This window comes from Carcharhinus amblyrhynchos, chromosome 33 (assembly GCF_965287045.1).
Source record: "Carcharhinus amblyrhynchos chromosome 33, sCarAmb.v2.hapA, whole genome shotgun sequence".
NCBI lineage: Eukaryota > Metazoa > Chordata > Chondrichthyes > Carcharhiniformes > Carcharhinidae > Carcharhinus > Carcharhinus amblyrhynchos.
Genome location: NC_137356.1, coordinates 4,422,469 through 4,446,432, shown reverse-complemented (window position 1 = coordinate 4,446,432; position 23,964 = coordinate 4,422,469). Strand labels below are relative to the sequence as shown.

General features: G+C 46.0%; 1 protein-coding gene across 9 annotated transcripts in view; it reads left to right on the top strand.

Moving 5' to 3' along the window:
* Positions 1-23,964, top strand: part of slc27a1a (solute carrier family 27 member 1a) — a 53,871-nt gene that overhangs the window by 1,788 nt on the left and 28,119 nt on the right. Inside the window, exons 1-5 of one of the 9 annotated variants that reach the window (XM_080216355.1) lie at positions 3,057-3,292; positions 7,418-7,643; positions 10,808-10,990; positions 18,567-18,961; positions 21,246-21,407. In XM_080216355.1, the coding sequence (XP_080072481.1) occupies positions 7,636-7,643; positions 10,808-10,990; positions 18,567-18,961; positions 21,246-21,407 (748 nt within the window). In that variant the 5' untranslated portion in view covers positions 3,057-3,292; positions 7,418-7,635. The other 8 variants (XM_080216359.1, XM_080216363.1, XM_080216360.1 and 5 more) reach the window with 8 other exon arrangements.

Sequence of the window (23,964 nt, the reverse complement as noted above, 5' to 3'; positions counted from 1 at the left end):
CACGCCCCATCCCCATAACCCCATGTATTTACCCTAACTAGTCCCCCAGCACTAAGTGGTAATTTAGCATAGCCAGCCCAGCACATCTTTGGACTGTGCGAGGAAACCAGAGCACCCGGAGGAAACCCACACAGACACAGGGAGAACGTGCAAATCCACACAGTGACCCAAGCCGGGAACCGAACCTAGGTCCCTTCCGCTGTGAGGCAGCAGTGCTAACCACTGTGCCACCATGCCGCCTCTTGAGGGCATTGTCCTATCAAGACAGACTAGGTCTGTATTCCTTGGACTTTAGATGAGTGAGCGATGATCTTATTCAAACACATAAGCTGCTGAGGGGGCTTGACAGGGTAGGTGGTGAGATGTTTTTTACCTATGGGATAGTCTCAAACAAGATAGCTATTAGATGAAGGGCCAGTCATTTAAAACTGAGGTGCGTAGAAATTTCTAGTAGCAGGAGGTGGTGAATCTCTGGAATTCTCTGCCCCAAAGGGTGGTGGAGGCTGGATCATTGGAAGTACATAAAGTGGAGGTGGATAAATTCTTGATAGCTGGAGGAATAGGGAGAGAGGGCGATGGGGAAATGGCACAGAAAAGGAGTTGAGGCCGGCATAGATCAGCCACGATGGAGGCAAATTCGATCGGGTCGTTTAAGAGACTTCTGGATGAGTACATGGGACTTAATAGGATTGAGGGTTATAGGTAAGCTTAAAAGGTAGCGATATGATTGGCGCAGCTTGTGGGCCGAAGGGCCTGTTTGTGCTGTAGTTTTTCTATGATCGTATTGGATGGTGGGGAAAGCTTGAAGGAGCTGGTGGCCACTCCTGCTCCTTGTTCTTGTGTGTTCTCCCTGCCCCCCTCACCCCCACCCTTTAGTGCACTCAATGGAAAGATTTGCTCCTGACTTCCTACAGTTAATACCCTCGGGTTTTGCTGCATCATTCCTCTTGCCAAAACAAATGTGAACCAGTTTGGAACTCATCCAATCCACATCCTCAAGTGTACTGAAGTCATCTTACTTTTAGTTTTTAGGGAGCATGTATTTTGACTTCATTAAAAAGTCAGCAGCCACTCATGCTCGAGTGAATGTTGGTATATGTCCCCCTATCTCTCTTGTAAATTTCATGTCTGCGGGACTGCAGTTGCTTTTGTTCACAACCTGTGTTAGACAGACTTTTTATTTATTAGTGTCACAAGTAAGACTTATATTAACACTGCAATGAAGTGAAAACCCCCTAGTCGCCCCACACTTCGGCAGCTGTTTGGGTACACTGAGGAAGAATTTAGCATGGCCAATGCACCCTAACCACTTAACCTTTTGGACTGCAGGAGGAAACTGGAGCACCTGGAGGAAACCCACGCAGACACAGGGAGAATGTGCAGACTCCGCACAGACAGTGACCCAAGCTGGGACACTGGGTCCCTGGCGCTGTGAGGCAGCAGTGCTAACAGCTGTGCTGGGTCCTGTCTTCTGCATACAAGGCCAATCTCAAACACCACACACGTATCGGAAGATTCTTTTTCTTTGTCTGTCCCAGGTATGATGCTTCATTCTGCCAGCTTCTGACTTCACTTGGTCGGTCATTCTTCACATCATAATCTTGTATTTATCTGCTTTATTAATGTAATTATGGTCAATCCTCTTCTCCCTTCCCTCTCCTCATTCCTCCTGAGGTGCAGATGTGCTGTGCACCCTTCCTGCTTCCCAGCTCTGCGGAGAGCAAGTGCAGACTGGATGGGCTGAATGGCCTTCTACACTGTTGGAATTCTGTGTTCAAAGTGCCAGAATGAATTGCACAGCATTTTGGTTTAACTCATTCATTGCCAGGTCCTGCAGGCTTTAGGACATCTAGATTTCAGTTCTGCTCCTGCTATTTCCTCAGCTTCTCCCCCACCCTCCCAACAAGACAGGTCGGCGCTGTGGGATAGCACTGCTGCCTCACAGTGCCGGGTTCAATTGCCGGCTTGGGTCACTGTGCGTATGGAGGCTGCACGTCCTCCCTGTGTCTGCATGAGTTTCCTCCGAGTGCTCCGGTTTCCTCCCACGTCCAAAAGGTTAAGTGGTTAGGGTGCATTGGCCATGCTAAATTCTCCCTCAGTGTACCCGAACAGGCGCCAGAGTGTGGTGACTAGGGAATTTTCACAGTAACTTCACTGAAGTGTTAATATAAGACTTCTTGTGACATGAATAAATAAAGACAATATTGTCTTTTACCTGGGTTCCCTAGCTGCAGCACGACTGTCTCTAACCTGAGGCTAACCACTGCTGCCACATGCAAAGTGTTCTGTATGTGTTTTAAGTTGCAGTGTTTTATTTTTCCATTCTATTCATCTTCTTGACTGGTGGGCAAAGTTGCGTGTGGGGCGTCTCTGACCAGATTCACGTCAGGGGATCATCTGTGCCCTTATCTAGTTGTTGGGGCACTCCTTTGTCCTTTCTGTGTGGAAATGTGTGACATTTCTATTTGAAATAGTACAGTAATGTTGTGAAAATGTTTGCTTACTTCACCGGGAGCACTGGTCGCTTGCGCCAGCTTCCTGGAACTGAAAAATATCCCACTCCCCACAACCGGCCTTGCTCAACTGAATCAGCTGAAAGTGTGTAAAAGAATTCTGCTTCGCAGGGGCCATATTCATCAGAACCTCGCTTCCCCCAGCTGGGGATCATGTAACAAGTCTGAGCTTTGCTCTTGTGTGTTATCTGAAGCCTCCTGTGTATTGTTCAGAGCTGGAGCTGTTCTGAGATTAGTTTCATTGGCATTCTGAGCAGCCAAGGGAGAGAGCAAGAAAACAGTCAGAGACTGAACCAACTATCCTCGAGCACTGCTCCTTCTTTAGAAGTGCGACGGTAGGATCCATTTGGATGTGATTTTGTTCGTTCTTTTGCTTTCAGTCCAAGCCCGTCCCTGTGAATGGGCGAGGGGAGGGGCGAGTGGGGAACTCTGTTTTACTGCAGAGCTCCCAGTGAGTGAAGCACTTGTTTAAAAGTGGAACAGTGCCTCGCTGGATCTCTGCCTGTGAGCTCTTCCACACAATCACAATAAGGTATCTTTGTCCCTGGGTGAAGTAGACAAAAACAGGAAAGTTGCTGCATGCAAATAGGTGGTGAGCTCTTCCTTTCACTCTGAACTCTCCTCTTTCCCCCCCGCTCCCCCCCCCCAATCTTTCGAGCTTTGTGAGGGAATACCAACAGACCATTAGAATAAATTGCTTCCAGGAAGAAGGTTCACTTCGGTCTGTGTTTTGGAAGTCCCAAGAGTGAAGGAATTCTTAAGACATTGTTGTGGAATTGGTGAGTTTTTGGATCTCGAGTTCTGCTTACTTTAAAATAGCTTTCCATTGAAAAGCCTCAGCGTGCTGCTTCAGGGCAAAGCAGTGAAATTGATGCATGTTGCCAGTACTTTCTGGGTGTTTAAATGTGTGGTGATGACAGTGATATAATGATTGTCATTGCACTCGATGTCAAATTGTGAAATTTGCCGTTCTAGGCGAAGGGAGAATGGCCCTCCCTTCTCCATCAATGAAATGTAAAAAGCCCTCAACATGTCGAATGGTGACCACTCCGTGGACTGAGACAATGGAGCGTTTTATCCCTGGGGTGATTTTTTTTTTGTGTGCGTGTGTGTGTATGCGTTGCTTGTTGCAGAATGGTGCGCTATGCTGCCTCTGTTGTCAAGTCGGTCAGGGGGCTTTTGATTGGTGCTTGTTGGATCAGGAGACAGCAATGGTGCCAGAAGACCGGGCTGAGTGGGTGGGAACGGAACTTCTGAAGCCCATGGTTTCTTCAAAAAAAAAACAAAAAATGGGCGATGAATGGTGACATTAGCAGTCTCAACGCAGCTTAAACCGCTCAGTGGCACAAGGATGATTTGGAGATGTGGAGAGACTGGAGTTGGGATTGTTCTCCTCCGAGCATAGGCATTTTGGTAACGCGGATAGGGAGAAACTTGTTCCTGATGACAGCAGTGGCGGTGACCAGAGGACACCGGTTCAAGGTAATTGGCAAAAGAACCAGTGAGAGATGATCAGAGTGAACAGTGAGTTAAAGTTTATTTATTAGCCACAAGCAAGGCTTACATTAACACTGCAGTGAAGTGACTGTGAAAATCCTGTAGTCGCCTGTTCGGGTCAATGCACCTAACCAGCGTGTCTTTCAGACTGTGGGAGAAAACTGGAGCAACCCACGCAGACACGGGGAGAATATGCAGATTCCGCATAGACAGTGACCCAAGCCAGCAATCGAAGCTGGCACCGTGAGGCAGCAGTGCTAACCACTGAGCCGCCGTGCCATCCACGATGGTCTCTCTTGTTATAAAGTGTGCAACCCTCTTTTGTTTGCTTAAGAACCTTTTATTGATGTTTTGTTTGCATTTCAGCCCCACGCTCCTGATCTACGAATACCCGGGGTGGGGGTGGGTGGGGGAGGAGGACTTCCTTGTTAACCTGCTCCTGGGCCCGGCCAAACTTGCCATAAACAGGTTCCAGCAGCGGGCAACCGAGGGGGTCATCCATCCCGACTGCCCCTCTACCACAGCTACATTCATGGCTGGTGTCCCTGGAGAGGGAGTATGCAGTGTCTTCCGGGATTTGTTAATGCCTTCTGTGCCCTCTGGGCATCACAAGAACTGGAGTGTATTATCAATCCATTTAATCCTGTTTTAATTTGAGGTTTTAAGTTTCCTTTCCACTTCGTCTTATGTTTTGGGCGGTTCCCCTCCTTTTGGGAGCTGCCCCTTTTAATTTGTCCCTCAGGTAATTTTGACTTAGTTTATTTGGTTAGACAAAAAGAGTGGAAAGCGCTGCCTGAAAGGTTGGTGGAAGTAGAATCAACAGATCTTTCCAAAGCGAGTTGGGTAAAGGCCAGGGAAAGGAAAATGTTTGCCAGGGTCATGTTTTAGAGAGGGCTTGTTCAGGTATGACGGGCTGAATGGCTTCCTGTATAGTAATTTCCATTTTCCCAGTTTTTAAAGTTGTTTTCAGATTGAGTACCAATGCAGATGCTGAGGTCAGCCTGTATTTATAGAACGTCTTTTTAACGTGAGACTTTACAGGAGTGCTTTATTTTAAATATGTCTCTGAACCACGTGAGTTGTTGCAGTAAATCATTTTGAGCAGGGGGAGCCATTGTCACTGATGTTCCGAGTGTTGGTGTGAATGGTTTTATTGGGATAAGCTAAGATCACCCTGAAACCACGATAGTATCACACCCAGTAAAAGTTTGTTTATTTTAAAGTTTGTTTACTTTAGTAAGGCTTACATTAACACTGCAATGAAGTTACTGTGAAGTTCCCCTCGTCGCCACACACCGGCATCTGTTCAGATCTATGCACCCCAATCAGCACGTCTTTCAGACTGTGGGAGGAAACCCACGCAGACATGAGGGGAACATGCAAACTCCACACAAACAGTGACCTGAGCCAGGAATCGAACCCAGGTCCCTGGCGCTGTGAGGCAGTCTGCCACCGAGTCACCTCATTTGATTTGATTTATTAGTATACAGTGAAAAGTATTGTTTCTTGCGTGCTATACAGACAAAGCATAGCGTTCGTAGAGAAGGCAAGGAGAGGGTGCAGAATGTAGTGTTACAGTCATAGCTAGGATGTAGAGAATGATCAATTTAATGCAAGGTAAATCCATTCAAAAGTCTGACAGCAGCAGGGAAGAAGCTGTTCTTGAGTTAGTTGGACGTGACCTCAGACTTTTGTATCTTTTTCCTGACGGAAGAAGGTGGAAGAGAGAATGTCTGGGGTTTGTGCGTATACCGTACTCCTAACTTTTAAGACATGAACTTTATTCAAGGCGGACTATTTGAAATTGACTTTTCCTTTAAAAAATGAGCAGTGCTGGGGAGGTGGTCACTGCAGGTCAGACAACTGGCTTGTGGATTCAGAAACTCACTCTCTGTCTCTCTCTCAAACAAAATGGCATATCCCAGACAAAAAGCTGTTGACTGCAGATCGTCACTCCCAGTTGAATGGGTCTTTTCTAAAACAAAAAGGCGATTGTCTTGACCGCTTCAAGATGAATGTGGGTGGCACAGTGGTTAGCGCTGCTGCCTCTGCAGCTCCAAGGATCCGGATTCGATTCTGGCTTGGGTCACTGTCTGTGTGGAGTTTACACATTCTCCCTGTGTCTGCGTGGGTTTCCTCCCATGATCTGAAAGATGTGTGGGGGGGGGAGGGGGGGAGGGGGGGAGGGAGGGGGGGGAGGAGGGGAGGGGAGGGAGAGGAGGGAGGGGAGGGGGGGAGGGGGGGGAGGGGAGGGGAGGGGAGGGGGGGAGGGGAGGGGGGGAGGGGGGGGGGAGGGGAGGGGAGGAGGGGGGGAGGGGAGGGGAGGGGGGGGGGAGAGGGGGTGGAGGGAGGGGAATAGGTGCATTGGCCATGCTAAGTTGCCCCATAGTGTCCCAGGATGCATAGAATACAGGGATTAGCAGAGTAAGTCCTGTGGGGTTACAGGGATACAGCCTAGGTGGGATTGTTGTCGGTGCAGACTTGATGAACCGAGTGGCCTCATTCTGCGCTGTAGGGATTCTATAGAATGTCATGAAACGAGGATGCGGCAAATCTATCCAAAACCGCCGCCACGTTTGAAAAAGAACCACAATAGTGCGGAGTCGCATGGTAAGGCTGCCATGTTTGTTCCTTGGTAATCTCAAGACACTTCCAGTGACACAGCAAAGGCAATAACATGAGTGCTTTCGAAGAACCAGGACAAATGACATTGCAAAGCTTCCTCATAACACTGTCCCTCCAACCAAACACAAGAATATTTTGGCTGCTGAACTGTGTCGTGTGCCTGCCTGGCCAGTGGATGCATGCTTGCTAGGTCAGTGTGTACCCATGTCCCTTCATTGGGTTGAATGATTTGCCACTGAGGGTTCATTCTAGATCAGGTTAAGAACAGAACCATGTGCATTGCTTTGTGTTTCTGGTTGATCGCTTGCTGATTTGTTGTACCACTTTGAACTAACAGCTCATTTTAACGACATAGCGATTACACAACAACAGGCCGTTCAGCCCCACCGGGCAGCGTTACTGTTTCTGAGCAGAAACCCTAATCCCACCCACCACATCTTTCTGGCCTTTCCTTCAATAGTCTATCCATTTTTATTCTTAAAAGTTGGCATAATTTTTGCTTCTCTTGTGTTTGTTCTACCTTTTTTATCCTTTCATGTGATGTGGGTGTCGCTAGTTCAGCCAGCATTTATTGCCATCCCTAATTGCCCCTTGAGAAGGTGGTGGTGAGCTGCAGCCTTGAACTGCTACAGTCCCATGTGGTATAGGTACACCCACAGTGCTGTTATGGAGGGAGCTCCGGGTTTTTGACTCAGCAACAGTGAAGGAACGGCCGACGTATTTCCAGGTGCAACTTACATGCGATGGTGTTCTCATGTATCTGCTGTCTTTCTACCTTCTAGATAGTAGAGGTCACCATTTGGATGGTGCTGTCGATCGAGCCTTGGTCCGTTAACTGTCCTGGAATGTGAATGGACAGTTTGCACTAATGACAGTTGAACTAACTTTTAAGGAAAAGGACTGCAGTTTGCACCAATGTCCTGAAGTAATTGTCCACTAGGAGAGGTCAATAACTTTGAATGAACGTTTGGAGGAAAGTATATAGCTGAGCTAAACCCAGATGATGATGTACATTACATAGTGTAACAAGGAAATGATGTACATCAAAGAATATACTATGCTGTTCTAAGTGCATTGTTGAGTCTTATAGGATTTCTATAGTATAGAAGAAGCCATTCAGCCCATTGTGTCTGCACTGACTCTCTGACAGAGTATCTTATCGAGGTCCTCTTCCCCCACCCTATCCCTGTAACCCCACACATTTATCATGACTAATCCCCCTAACCTTCACATCTTGGGACACTAAGAGGCAACTTAGCATGGCCAATTCACCTAACCTGCACATCTTGAGTGTGGAAGGAAACCGGAACACCCTGAGGAAACCCATGAAGACACGGGGAGGACATGCAGACTCCGCATAGACAGTCACTCCAGGCCAGAATTGAGTCCAGGTCCTTGGAGGTGTGAGGCAGCAGTGCTAACCACTGTGCTGCCCATAATGCCAAACCAGTGATGTGCAATAAATATGGGCTTAGCCAGCAACGCCCATTCCCATAAAATTATTCTTTTTGAAAAGCAAGAAGGAGTTGAGTTTCTATGGCTCTTTGTGGTGTCAGACATCACAAAGTGCTTTACACTCAATCGCCTGCTACTAAAATGTCATCACTGTTGTAGGAAACATGGAAGGCAATTTACACACAACAAGCTTCCACAAAAAAAAATGAGATAATGATACTGTGTCTCGCTGCAAGAAGTCATCTGAAAGGTGACTCCTCTGACTCAGCGGCATTCCCTCAGTGCTACACTGAAACGTCAGACTAGACTGAGAATTCAGTTCTCTGAAGTAAGGCTTGGAGCTCGCCAGTACCTCACTCAGGTTGGACACAGAGACACTCTTGGCACTCAAGGATTTGGAGAACATTAGGGATTTCAATTAGCATCAGGAATATTGTTCCAAAAAGACCATTTATACTCATCTGCAGCCAGATGTACCATTGCTGCTTATCAGTTAAAGTTAATATTACAAAAGTGCCTCTCCCTGAACGTTTATCTAGATTACGATTAGGAAATCGGTTGTACAATGCAATTGGATTGGTGCATTTTATTTGAGAATTCTGTGTGCCCTATATTGGTCAGTTAGAGTTTTGGTCGCTCAAGGAATTCAGAAATATATTTTCAGGAAAATGATTAGGTGGATTGACCATGCTAAATTGCCCCTTAGTGTCCCCAGCTGTGTGGGGCGGCACAGTTGTTAGTACTGCTGCCACGGCGCCGGGGACCCAGGTTCAATTCTAGCCTCAGGTGACTGTCTGTGTGGAGTTTGCATGTTCTCCCTGTGTCTGCGTGGGTTTCCTCCAGGTGCTCCGGTTTTCTCCCACACTCCAAAGATGTGCAGGTTAGGTTGATTGGCCGTGCTAAATTGACCCTTAGTGTCAGAGGACTGGCAGAGTAAATACATGGGGTTACGGAGATAGGGCCTGTGTGGGATTATTGTTGGTGCAGTCTTGATGGGTCGAATGGCCTCATTCTGCACTGTAGGGATTCCATGACGTGTAGGTTAGATGGATTAGCTATGGTAAATATGTAGGTTACAGGGATAAGGCAGGGGAGAAATCCTGGGTAAGATACTCTATCAGGGATCAGTGCAGATTCGATGGACAGAATGGTCCCCTCTGCTCTGTAGCGAATCTGAGAAGGCTCAAAGAGTTGTAAGGCCCAATGTTCTAATCCAAACTCCATGTTCACAATCACAATGATTTGATTTCACTGGTCTGGAGCAAAGGGAAGCTTGGCCCACCTGGTGCAGTGGGAGGGGAAGGGGGAGCAGCAGAGGACAGTGGTGGTCTTGGAGTAAGACCCAGAGTTGTTTTAACTCCCGGGCCTTATCGGGATAACATTAGCATAGTGTCTGAATCCGGAAAGGCTGACTGCAGGGCTGGGAGCGAGGGAATATGAAAGAATGGCAAAGCCTCACATTGAGTAGGGGCTTTGACAGCTGGAGCCAAGAGGAAGAAGCCTGAGCTTCTGCTTAAAATTGGAACTGGTGTTTGGAATACCCACATAATACCACTGAGACTGCACCCATCCAGGAATGCATTGCCAAGATGGCCACTCCTGTCCTATTGGACTATTTCCTGATGAAAAACCTAATCGGTAACCCTAATGTTACCCTGATTAACTATCGACTGCTCAAGTGGCTGTTGAACTTTAGAATCCCTACAATGCAGAAGGAGGCCATTCAGCCCATCAAGTCTGTACCGACACTCTGGCAAGAGTACATTACCCAGGCCCTCTCCCCCTGCCCTATCCGTGTAACCCCACATTTGCCATTACTAATCCATCTTACCTATGCATCTTGGGACTATGGGAGAAAAACGGCAGAATCCGGAGGAAACCCATGCAGACATGGGGAGAATGTGCAAACTCCGCACAGACAGTGGCCCAAGCCGAGAATTGAACCCGGGTCCCTGGTGCTGTGAGGCAGCTGTGCTAACCACTGTGCCACCATGCTGCAATGATTTTACTTGTAATTGTTACGTGTATTGGGATACAGTGAAAAATATTGTTTCTTGCCTGCTACACAGACAGAACATACCATTCATGAAGCATGTAGGGGACAACGAAAGGAGAGAGTGCAGAAAGTAGTGTTACAATCATAGCTCGGGTGTAGAGAAAGATCAACTAAAGATAGATCCATTCAAAAATCTGGCAGCAGGGAAGAAGCTGTTCTTGAGTCGGTTGGTGCGTGACCTCAGACTTTTGTAACTTTTTCCCAATGGGAGAAGGTGGCGCAGAGAATGTACAGAGTGCCTGGGATCCTTAATTATGCTGGCAGCTTTTCTGAGGCAGCAGGAAGTATAGACAGTATCAATGGATGGGAGGCTGTTTTGTGTGATGGATTGGGCTACATTCATGACCTTTTGTTCCTTGCGGTCTTGGGCAGAGCAGGAGCCATACCAAGCTGTGATACAACCAGAAAGAATGCTTTTTATTGTGCATCTGTAAAAGTTGGTGAGAGTCGTAGCTGATATGCCAATTTTCCTTAGTCTTGGAAGGGAGGCTGGTTTGCATGATGGACTGGGCTATGTTCACAACCCTTTGTGGTTTCTTGTGGTCTTGGTCGGAGCCATTGGCGTTGACATTGGGCAACAAGGAGGCTTAGTTATCATTGTGAAAATATTTCTGTTGTGTCCCATTGCTAAATACAATCAATATTTTTGTGTATTTAACAGGCCATCTCTGGACAGGATGCACAGCGTGGCTAGTTGCAGCGCATCCCTGGGATCTCTGGGGTTGATGCAACTCTTTGGGGTGTCCTGGACCTGGAGTATTGCTGCTAGCTTTGGCATCTATCTGGGAAGTGGAGGATGGAGGTTTATTCGGATAGTATTAAAAACTGCACCGAGAGATCTCTTGTAAGTTGCACTGTGTGAGTTTATTGAGTGATGTGTCTGTGCCTATTTTTGTACTGATGTCAGATTGTGAATATTGCAAACAAATATTGTTGTATTGACAAAACACTCAGTATCCCATCCCAGAACTGATTTTTGAAAAAACTTGTTCCATCATTTTTGTGATGCCTACTTTGACCGTAAGACATAGGAGCAGAGTTAGGCCACTTGGCCCATCGAGCCTGCTCCACCATGGCTGCTAAGTTTCTCAACGCCATTCTCCCGCCTCTTCCCTGTAACCTCTGATCCCCTTACCGATAAAAAGCCTATCCAATTCTGTTCCTACTTAGCGGTCCTCACCTCTCGCAGGTACATGTTAGGTTATTGGCCATGCCAAATTGCCCCTACTGTTGGGGGGATTAACAGGGTAAATATGTGGGATTATGGGACTTGGGTGGGATTGCTGTGGTGCAGGTTCGATGGGCCGAATGGCCTCCTTCTGCACTGTAGGGATTCTATGAGCTACTATCACCAGAAAAATGTTACAGCGTAGGCATTTAAGAAAGAGCTAACCGACTCATCCCCTCCGCTTCTGTTTTCCCCTTGTCAGTAATGTTGCCCTTGTCCTTCACCTAACCTGGTTGTGACATGTTTCAAAATATTCCTTTATCAGCTGCTGTCATGGTCTACCTGATCGTTTATTCATTTAGATACATGCACCTGACGTCTCCTAAGATTAGATTACAAATTCCCCTGACTAAGATCAATTATTGGAGAGAAGATCTTTAATTCTAAAATTTTTTTTTTAAGTTAATTTATTAGCATCACAAGTAGACTTACATTAACACTGCAATGAAGTTACTGTGAAAATACCCTAGTCGCCACATTCCGGCCCCTGTTCGGGTACACGGAGGGAGAATTTAGCACGGCCAATGCACCCTAACCAGCATGTCTTCCGGACTGTGGGAGGAAACTGGAGCACCCGGAGGAAACCCATGCAGTCACGGGGAGAATGTGCAGACTCAGCACAGATCGTGACCCAAGCTGGGAATTGAACCCAGTCCCTGCGGGAGCAGTACTAACCACTGTGCCACGGTGCTGCCCATGTGGTTTTGTATAGATTTAAACCCAATGGCCTATGTTCCAAGCTGACAGTAGTCCGTACTAAAATATTTGGAATGCAAAAGTGGGGCTGCTAACTCCTTTGCTGTAGAAATCCTTTACTTAATTCTGTTGTCATAGAAGTTTACAGCATGGAAACAGACCCTCCTTGTCCATGCCGCCTCTTTTTTTAACCACTAAGCTAGTTGGGGTGTTATCGAAATGTAATATGTTAGACTGGATAAGGATCTTTTTAAATCTCAAGGTGGAGGTTACTGGGTCTGTGCTCAACTTGGCAGGCCAGCTACCTCGTCGCAAGAGTTTGTCGTCTCAACCTCTGGTGCTCTCTATTTGAGTCTGTCTCTGTCACATAACTCTCAGAGAGGTATAAAAGGACACCCCTCCGTTGTATAAAGCTATTGTTTCAATGGCATCCCTTCTCTTTGAGCCAACGGGACTTTAAAATTAACAATCTATCCATTGTTGTTAATGCTGCTCCTGATCAGAACTATTTGGTACAAGGTGTTCATCTCTTAAACTTGATTAAAAATATGTATTACTCTCATTAGGAATGTTTCTCTGTATTTTGTTGAAGTTCACATAGATCAAATTATTATTTTTACTCGAGGATTTGGAAGATTGGGATATATTGCAATGACTCAGGACATTTGCTTATGAAATGTTTCACAACAGTGAAACTCTGCAATCTTCCCAAAAGCTTGACATTCCTCCAACTCTTGGTCTTTTACCTTTCCCCCACTTGCTTTGCTTCACCAGTGGCCCTCCCTCGCCTCCAGTTTAATTTATATGTTACTATGCATGCCTTTGTGACTACTTAGATGCATTACCCTGCCTGAAACTCAGGTTCCTGTCGGTACAGCCTGAAACCAGATTACACTGTTTTAGATTTTCTTTTTTTTTGTTGGTCCCCTCCTTTACCGTATAAAGTGTTACCTGAAGATAGAAATGCTCTCCAAGTTTGCATATACTTTTAAAACAAACCCCAGGCCATTGGTGACAGCCTAATGAAACCGCAGAAACCTGTTGACTAGATTGTACCAGCCCTATAGGACAGTCCCTCTGCAACTTCAGTTTCTTCACTGCTTCCCTTGTAATGACAGCTAAGAAAAACCTAGTTCATAGTATCCCTGTAGTGCAGAAGGAGGCCGTTCAGCCCATCGAGTCAGTGCCAACTCTCCGACAGAGCATCTTACTCAGGCCCTATCCCCTGTAACCCTAAACATTTACCCCGCTAGTCCCCCTAACCTACACATCGTGGGACACTAAGGGACGTTTTAGCATGGTCAATCCCCCTAACCTACACACCTTGGGACACTAAGGGGCAATTTAGCATGGCTAATCCTCCTACCCTGTATATCTTTGGACTGAGAGGAAACCAGAGCATTCCTAGGAAACCCACACAGACAAGGGGAGAACATGCAAACTTCGCACAGACAGTGACCCAAGGCCAGCATTGAACCCGGGTCCCTGACACTGAGAGGCAGCAGTGCTAACCACTGTGCCACCGTGCCGCCCCTAGTCTCAGTAATGGTGATAATGAAACTATCATTAACTGTTGTTTTTAAAAGTAACAGTCTGCTTTGCTAATCTCTGTTAGGGAAAGAAATCCACCATCCAGGTCCAGTGTGGCTGACTCTTAATAGCCTGATAAAACAACCCAAAAAGCCGCTTAGTTGATGGGAAGGGCAATCATTGCTGACCTTGCCATTAATGCCCACATCCTGTGACTGCAAGATCAACGATGATCTTATTGAATGGTGGAGCAGGCTCAGGCGGACCAAGTGACCTATTCCTGCTGTGAATTTATATGATGTGGAGATGCCAGTGTTGGACTGGGGTAAACACAGTAAGAAGTCTCACAACATCAGGTTAAAGCTAGTGGTGCTTACTACCAAATAAACCTGTTGGACTTTAACCTGGTGTTGTGAGAGTTCTTACTAAATTCATATATTCATGTGTATGTTCTATCATTTAAAAAAAAATTCACGAGCTTTCGGAGTGCTGCTCCTTCATCAGGTGAGCAAACGTCCATTCATCTGATGAAGGAGCAAAGGTTTGTGATTCCAAATAAACCTGTTGGACTTTAACCTGGTGTTGTGAGACTTCTAGTTGAACTATGGAACAGGTTTGAGGGGCTGAATGGCCACTCCAACTGACATTACTAACTAAAATGAAAAATTTTAAATACTTTGCTCTGGAGATAAGGTGAGTGGTTTGAATAATGCAAGTATGGAAGTTTCTGCATGGACATCACTCTCTCTCAGCCCTTGAAACAAAGAATGCAAAACCACCTCCGGTTAAAACTTCCCTCTGTTCTCTTATAGCTTCACCATCCATCCACCTTGAAATCTTTTTGAAAGGTTTTTTTTTACCATTGTACTCTATCCTAACCTGCACTAAATCTTTTATCACTAAGATACAAAGGTCTGAGGTCACATACCAACCGATTCAAGAACAGTTTCTTCCCTGTTGCTGTCAGACTTTTGAATGGTCTTACCTTACATTAAGTTGATGTTTCTCTACGCCCTAGCCATGATTGTAACACTACATTCTGCACTCTCTCCTTTCCTTCTCTCAGAACGGTATGTTTTGTCTGTATAGCGCGCAAGAAACAATACTTTTCACTGTAAATACATATAACAATAATAAATCAAATCTTGCTCACACATTTGCCCCCGACGTTGGCTCTTTGACCCACCACTGCCTCGTTCTCATCCTTGTGTTCAAATCCCTCCATGGCCTCATCCCTCTTTAGCTTTATAACCTCTGCTGGCCCCTAATCCTCCTGGATCTGTGTGCTTCCCCCTGGCCTTGCACATCCCCAACGCTGAGCTATCCGAGACCCAAACTTTGGCCATGTCGGTTTTCTTTTGGGATACTGCTTAACTTCCTCAAAGGCTTACCTTTTTACCCGCCCCCCCCCCCCCCCCCCCCCTCACCACCACCACTACCTCGCAATACTGGCACAGTTTCATTCATTTTCCAGAGGCAGAGGTTAGGTAGGCCGGTCTTTGGAGCAGTTTGTTCACTGTAGGTGCGGCTACCAGGTGTTGTAGAGAAACTGTAGCCTAATCAGAGCAGCGACGTCTCGCCAAAGGAAAACAACGCCTTTAAAATGATTATTCGTGCTGACCTTTTCTAACAAGGGTAGAAGTTCTATCCAAAGGCTACTCGGATTCATGTCACTTGGCGTTCAGGCGGCTCTACATCCTCTCCCGAAAGCTGCTGAAATGAGAGCCATTACTGTTGGGAAGCAGGCAGTGGGTTTAAGGGCAGCGCCATGCGGATTTTCCTGGTACATCGCCAGCCGACTCTTGCCAACATCGCACAGAACATTGTTTCAGATTTGTGAGAGAGGCTTGTAATGAGTTGCTTCCTTATCTCTGCCTCTGTGTGGGCTCGTCCAGCCCTTTCGTGCAAGGGGCCACGTTCCATTTTCATTTCTCTCGTCCAAGGGGCTGAATGACAAACTCTGGAAAGATCAAGCTGGGCCCAGCTTTAAACGTGAATCTGAGTAAAATGTAGGGATGTGCAGTAAATAAATAATGTTGACTGAACAAACTGATAATTTATAAAAAGTATAATCAATAATTTGATTTGTTACAGTCACGTGTATTGGGATACAGTGAAAAGTGTTGTTTCTTGCGTGCTGTACAAATAAAGCCTTACGTTTTAGTCAGTCACCCCTCGCAATGTTGGCACAGTTTCATTCATTTCACTGTAGGTACAGATTAGGTAGGTCAGCCTTTGGAGCAGTTTGTTCACTGTATATGCAGTTACCAGGTGTTGTAGAGAAACTGTAGCCTAATCAGAGTAGTGACATCTCACCAATGTTTATAGAGTATATATAAAGGAGAGGGTGCAGAGTATAGTGTTGCAGACATAGCTAGGGTGCAGAGAACGATCAACTTAATATGTGGTGGGTCCATTGTAAAGTCTAACTACAACAGGGAAGAAGTTGTTCTTGAGTCATTTGGTAAGTAAACTCAGGTGACCATGAGAGAGAGAGATTTTTGGGGTCAGACAGAGGGAGGACATATCCCCTTTCCTTTGTGCTCTACCACTTTTCATTCAGGTCACGTCCAACCTTTGTTGCTCCCTGTGATGCCTTGCCTTTGTCATGTGGCTTGTTGTCGTCTTGCCTCCTGGGCCTTTTTCTTCTTATAAATTATAGTCTGTGTTAGTTTTTTCTTGTATGGGGTGGTGTGTGGTGGGGTTGGGTCAAATTGTGTTTGTCTGGTTCACTCCCACCTCAGGTTGCTTACACTCTCACTCTCACCCTCTATGTGAGTTGATGTGTGGGGTGAGGATGAGTGCGAATCGGAGTGAGCCAGAAACGTTCTCGATCTCGCACGCAGTCAAGTTTTGGCCTGCTTGGCAGCTGCTCTGCCCCTCCCTCAACCTCTTTGAAAACCTTCCTCCCTCCCCAGCGGAAACAGCACTCCCATTGCGCTGAGTATTTCTTTGATTTGATTTATTATTGTCACACAGAAAATAAGTGCAAGAGTAGGCCAAAAGAAAACATGCTGGAAAATCTCAGCAGGTCTGGCAGCATCTGTAATGAGAGAAAAGAGCTGACATTTCGAGTCCAGATGACCCTTTGTCAAAGTTCAGGTGCAGGAGTAGGCTATTTGGCCTTTCTAGCCTGCACCACATGTATCAATATACAGTGAAAAGTATTGTTTCTTGCGCACTATTCAGGCAAAGCATACCATTCATAGAGAAGGAAGGGAGAGAGTGCAGAATGTAGTGTCAAAGAAGCGGCTCCACCCAATCAGGGACTGGTTCACTCCCACACCACCTGTTGATAGGATAATTAGTGAGCCAATCAACAGCAAGTGTATGCGAGAAGCAGCTGGTGATTGGAGGAACAGCTTCATGAAGGATCTTAGACTTCATTTACCATCATTTTGAATATGGTACCATGTGTTGGACAAGCCTGTCTTAAAGTATGCAAGACTTTCTTTTTAAATTTAAGAACCTTTTGTGAAGGGCTAAGGCTTTAGTGCAATGTCACATTTGGTGTATATAAAGAAAATTGTGACTTGTGTATTGAGAAGATTGAGGAATGATCTATCCAGATGTGAAACAGACTTGGATCAGGCAGATGTTATTTCCTCTGGTAAAAGTATCAAGGGAAAGGGGTCATAATCATAAGATTAGAGCAGGATCATTCAAGAATTAAATCAGGAAACATTTTTTCCACATCAATTCTGTCTCCTTCCCTCTTACCCATTCACACCCCCTACCCAAAAAACTGGGACAATAGCAACTTTCAGAACTGAGATGGCGACACTGTGGTTAGCACTACGCCAGGGACACGGGTTGAATTCCCAGCCTTGGGTGACTGTGCAAAGTTTTCATGTTTTCCCCGTGGGTTTCCTCCCACACTCCAAAGACATGCTTGTTAGGTGGATTAGGAGGGTAAATACATAGAGTTATGGGGATAGGACCTGAGTGGGATTGTTGTTGGTGCAGGCTCGATGGGCTAAATGGTCTCCTTCTGCACTGTAGGATTCTATGATTCTACAAAGAGATTGTTGATTAAGGAGTGTAAAATGAAGGCAGATAAATATAAGATACTAATTGAAGGGTGACAGCGACTCTGCCGAATGGCCTCTCTATGTTCTTGAGTAATGATCTGAGACTTGAACTTGAGCAAGGGTGCAAGGAAAGGGCTGCAGGGAAGGGAGCAATGTGTTGTTGGGGTTTTTATCTGTAGCATGCTCATTTAGAAAGAGCACTGGTATCAGTGACCAGCGTGATGGAAACATGTAAATAGGAGCAGGAGGAAGCCACTCGGCCCTTCGAGCCTGCTCCACCATTCGTTATGACCATGGCCAATCATCCAACTCAATAGCCTGATCCCACCTTCCCCTATCCCCACTTATCCTTTGCTCCCCTTTACCCCGAGTTTTTTTTTTAATTCATTTGTGGGACATGTGTGTTGCTGGCTGGACCAGCATTTTGTTGTCCTTGAGAAGGTGGTAGTGAGCTGCCTTCTTGAATCGCTGCAGTTCATATGCTGTGGGTTGACCCACAATGCCTTTAAGGTGGGAATTCCAGGATTTTTACCCGGTGACAGCGAAGGAACAGCGATATATTCCCAAGTCAGGATGGTGAGTGGCTTGGAGGGGGAACTTCCAGGTGGTGGTGTTTCCATGTATCCGCCCTTGTCCTTCTAGATGGAAGTGGTCGTGGGTTTGGAAGGTCTAAGGGTCTTTGGTGAATTGCTGCAGTGTATTTTGTAAATAATACACACTGCTGCTACTGAGCGTTGGTGGTGGAGGGAGTGAATGCGTGCAATAGCAAAATAAGTGCTATAGAACCGCAGAAAAATCTTTCAGGATCTCCCAGCAGGTTAAGTCTGGAGACCACATTCCTGTCTTGAGCACCTCGGTTATTTTGTAAGTTTTGGAGGAGTGTGAGATCGAAACCACGTTAATGGCAGTGATTTCTGTTTCTCCCTCTTTGACAGCGGCCTGTTATTGCTACTGAGGGTCAAGTTGGTCGTGTGGAAACACCAACGGGAAGACAGCACCATCCCGAAGATCTTTCAAGAGACGGTGCAGAGGCACCCAGATAAAGTGGCCCTCATTTACGAAGGGGTCGACCAGAAGTGGACTTTCAGGGAACTTGACGAGTACTCCAATGCGGTGGGCAACTTCCTGCGCGAGCAAGGCTACGGGCCGGGCGACGTCATTGCGTTGTTCATGGAGAGCAGGCCCGAGTTTGTTGGCCTGTGGCTTGGCATGGCCAAAGTGGGAGTAGAGGGTGCATTGCTCAACTTCAACCTCCGCCTGGAAGCGCTTACTCACTGCCTGTCGGTATCAGGAGCCAAGGCCATTATCTTTGGAGCAGAGATGAGTGATGGTGTGTAAACAGTATGTTAAAAAAAACTTGTTTTTCCACGTAATTTCACATTCATAGGATAACATGCATCAGGGTGGCACATTGGTTAGCACTGCAGCCTCACAGCGCCAGGGACCTGGGTTCAATTCTGGCCTCAGGTCACTGTCTGTGTGGTGTCTGCACTTTGTATGATTCTATCATACTTGGTTGATTCATTATATTCCTTAACCTCGGCTTGGGTGACTGTTCAAAGTTGAAGAGTCTGCATGTTCTCCCCATGTCTGTGTGGGTTTCCTCTGGGTGTTCTGGTTTCCTCCCACAGTCCAAAGATGTGCGGGTTAGGTGAATTGGCTGTGCTAAGTTGCCCCTTAGTGTCAGGGGACCTAGCTAGGGTAAATGCATGGGGTTATGGGGATAGGGCCTGGGTGGGGTTGTGGTCAGTGCAGGCTCGATGGTCCGAATGCGCCCCCCCCCCCACCCCCCCCCCCCCCCCCCCACCTCCCTTGCAGGGTTCTCCGACTCTATTTCTCCCCGTGTCTGCGTGGGTTTCCTCCAGGTGCTCCGGTTTCCTCCCACACTCCAAAGATGTGTGGGTTAGGTGGATTGGCCGTGCTAAATTGCCCCTTAGTGTCAGGTTGATTAGCTAGGATTAATGTGTGGGGTTAAGGGGATAGGTCTAGGTGGGATTGTGGGCAGTGCCAATTCGATGGGCCGAGTGGCCTCCTTCTGTGCTGTAGGGATTCTCTGATACCTGGTTGATTCATTGTATTCTTTTCGACAAGGTGCAGCTGCTGTTTTGCAGGTAAAATCCTGCAACCAGTTTGTACGTAGCAGGCGGGAGTGAACTAAATGACCAGTTAGATGATGGGCCTTCAACATAAATCTCAACAGAAAGGCAGCATCTCTGGCAATGCAGCATTCTGTCAGCTCAAATGTCTGCCTAGATTTTGCACTCTAGTTCCCCGAAGTGCCAAGCATTTCTGTTATCTGCACTGGAGATCTCATCTGCTGCCTGTATCAAATGAACTTCAACCCAGAAAATGGATTGTGGACAAGATGATGGTGAAAGTCCTGCCTAGAACTTCCAGCTCAGCCTTGGAAAATAATCAAGGCTTCTTTATTATTATGACTTGTTATCTCACCTATCTGTAAGACATCTCTCTTTTTTACCTGTTGAAAAGTTCTGAAAGGAGAGAGAGCTTTATAGATAACACGCATTGCTAGTTTCAGAGTTTGGGTTTTACTAGAAATAAGGCCACGGTTTATACTTAAATACACACCTAGTAAGGTATAAACTGATAGGGATTGTTAGTTCAGGCCAGTATTTCTAGATTGCTGGAAGAGCTTCTAAGTTTTTTTTTAAGTTTGTTTATTAGTGTCACAAGTAGGCTTACATTAACATTGCAATGAAGTTACTGTGAAAATCAAAAGAGAAAATGCTGGAAAATCTCAGCAGGTCTGGCAGCATCTGTAAGGAGAGAAAAGAGCTGGCATTTCAAGTCCAGATGACTCTTTGTCAAAGCTGTGAAAATCCCCTAATCGCCATACCCCGGTGCCTGTTTGGGTACACTGAGGGAGAATTTAGCACGGCCAATGCACCCTAAATAGCACGTCTTTCAGACTGTGGGAGGAAACCCACCAGGAGCATGTGCAAACGCCACACACACACAGTGACCCAAACTGGGCATCGAACCCGGGCCCCTCGCACTGTGAGGCAACAGTGCCACCATGCCACCCTACTCAAAAGGATAACAGACAGCTCTTTCAAAGGGCTAGTATAGATAGGATGGGTCAAATAGCAGCCTCCTTTGCTTTCTCCAGCACAAATCTGTGAAGTTAGACCATAAAATCAAAAGACCATAAGACATAGGAGCAGAATTAGGCCACTTGGCCTATCAAGTCTGATCTGCCATTCAATCATGGCTGATATTTTTCTCATCCCCATTCTCCTGTCTTTTCCCCATAACCCCTGATCCTGTTATTAATCAAGAACCTATCTAGCTCTGTCTTAAAGATGCTCAATAACCTAATCTTAAGTTTAATCTAATCTAAATCTAAATTTAACCTAAGTTTAATCATGATATTTAAAACTTAAAAAACAAGTTGACAAACTCTTCTTGTTTATTCAAGCACAATTTCTGTGCCAATCGTATTTTATTAATCTCCGACCTGTGCTGTTATAGAATGTCATGGTGCTGTGTTGTTGAGGCACAATGGACAAAACTCCGTAGCTGCGACTGGTAGAAGCGCTGGCTTGTGACTCGGGCTGAATTTGATGGTTTATCTCTTGTGTTTTATGTTCCAGCCTTGTTGGAAGTCAATGGGATCCTGGGGATGAAAGTTCGGAGGTTTTGCAGTGGAAACTGGGATCCAAACAAAGTTGCGGCTGGCACAGAACATCTTGATCCTCTACTCAGCGCAGCTTCCAAATACCCACCCACTCCACCTCTGGCAATCGGATTCATGGGTAATGAGTATTTTAATGCATGATTATTTCTCTAACGTAAATAACTTTGGTAAGCAGACCTTTGGATAGATTGCCCCTGTTTACAAAGAACAGTAAAAAGTCTGACAACACCAGGTTTTAGTCCAACCGATTTATTTGATAATAGACTCACAAGGTTTCCCTCGAAGGGGCAAACCCCAAAAGCTAGTGGCGTTTACCATCAAATAAACCTGTTGGACTTTAACCTGGTGTTGTGAGACTTCTTACTGTGTTTACCCTCGTCCAATGCCGGCATCTCCACATCCTGACAATCCCACCCAGGCCCTATCCCCACAACCCCTAATATTTACCCTGCTAATTCCCCCTGACACTAGCCTTAATTTAGCATGGCCAATCAACCTAACCTACACATCTTTGGACTGTGGGAGGAAACCCATGCAAACATGAGGAGAACGCAAGAGTCACCCAAGACCGGAATTGAACCCAGGTCCCTGGCGCTGTGAGGCAACAGTGCTACCAACTGTGCCACCGTGCCAATGTTGCCAAGGAGAATGCACCAGTGAACTAGTCTTCTCCCGATCTGTTGTTTAATATTCAGTGTTCGTCAACTTTTTTTGAATACTAGTTCTTGATTAATCTAGTACAGTATAGTCTCTTGCTGTTGTACGCGCAAATGGATTTTATAACAATAGTTTCTATTTGACTCATAGACCTTTCATTTACACCATTTTTAGCCCAGTGGCCTCAGCAAGGCTGTTGCACCATCACCCTGGTCTGTGACAAGAGCTTGAACCCATGTGTTAAGCCACATTTAAAACCATACAGTTGTGACTGAGGATTGGAAGTAGTTTGGGATTTCCAAATCCTTTGCAGTTACCGCTGTGAAGTCAGTTCCGCCTTTGCAGTAACTTCTGTACCGAGGGGTGCAACTTATACTCAGAAGCTAGTTTTCCCACCAGTATGATGCATCTTGTACTTTTAGTCGTATTTGCTGAAAGTCGAGATGGGCCTTTGCTTGGAATGCGCTGTGTGATGTTGATTGCAGATAACGAGTCGCTTGAAGCCAGCTTTTCCTGGTATGTCGCTGCCCTCGGGCATGTTCCTCGTTCCTGTGAACGAAGATAGCCAAAAACAAAACCAGCCAGGATCAGAGTTTTTTTGCGGGGTATAATCTAGAGTCATAAAGGTTTACAGCATGGATTTAGGCCCTTTGGCCCTGCTTGTCCATGCCACCCCCTTTTTTAACCACCATACTAGCCCCAATTGCCCACATTTGGCTCATATCCCTCTATACTCATCTTACCCATATAACTGTCTAAATGCTTTTTAAAAGGCAAAATTGTACCCACCTCTACAACTACCTCTGGCAGCTTGTTCCAGACACTCACCACCCTCTGTGTGAACAAAATTGCCCCTCTGGACCCTTTTGTATCTCGCCCCTCTCACCTTAAACCTATACCCTTTAGTTTTAAATTCCCCTACCATTGGGAAAAGATATTGACTATCTAGCTGATCTATGCCCCTCATTATTTTATAGATCTCTATAATATCACCCCTAAGCTTCCCACACTCCAGAGGAAAAGTCCCAGTCCACCCAATCTCTCTTTATAACTCAATCCATTAAGTCCTGGTAGCACCCTAGTAAATCTTTTCTGCACTGTTTCTAGTTTAATAATATCCTTTCTGTCTTTACCGTTTGTGAATCTAATGTGTTTAGTTTATCCAAAACTGAAATAGTAAACCTCAGTGGCTAGCACTGCTGCCTCACAGTGCCAGGGACCCGGATTCAATTCTGCCTCAAGTTATTATCTGTGTGGAGTTTGTAAAATTCTCCCTGTGTCTGTGTGGGTTTCCTCTGGGTGCTCTGGTTTCCTTCCAAACTCTAAGATGCGTGGGTTAGGTTGATTGCCCATGCTATATTGACCCTATCAGGGGGATTAGCAGGATAAAAATAGAATTACAGGCGTGGGCCTGGGTAGGATTGTGGTCGGTGCAGACTCAATGGGCCGAATGGCCGCCTTCTGCACTTTATGACAACTTCCATGAGTGATGCTTGGGAATAATTCTTTGTGATTCATCATTGCAGAACTATCCATAGTGGTCAGTAAAAACCCTTGGGACACAGGTCGGTCCTCCTATGACCCTGTACCAGTATTCAATGTGATAATGGCAATCTGATGCCATTTAGCCCAGTAGTATGCCCATTAACACAACAGTTCCCTTTTGTTTTACAAAGCTAATGTGTGTGTTGTACATGAATGAGAGCCCCAGTGACTGTATTTTGCACAAGAGTGTGTGTGTTTTCATGCATCATAACAACAATAACAGCTTGCATTTATTAAGTGCCTTTACCATGATAAAATGTAGCAGGCAATGGAGTGCGTTAGCAACCAACCATTTGACACCAACTCGCAGAAGGAGGTGACTGAGCACTCGATCAGAGTTAGATTTTGAGGAGCGTGCTGTAGAGTTTATGGAGTTTTAGGGAGAGAATTCCCAAGGCCTAGACAGCTGAAGGCACAGCCTTCAGGGGAGACAACAGCCGAGAGTATTATTGCTAGTCTATTAATCCTGAAAC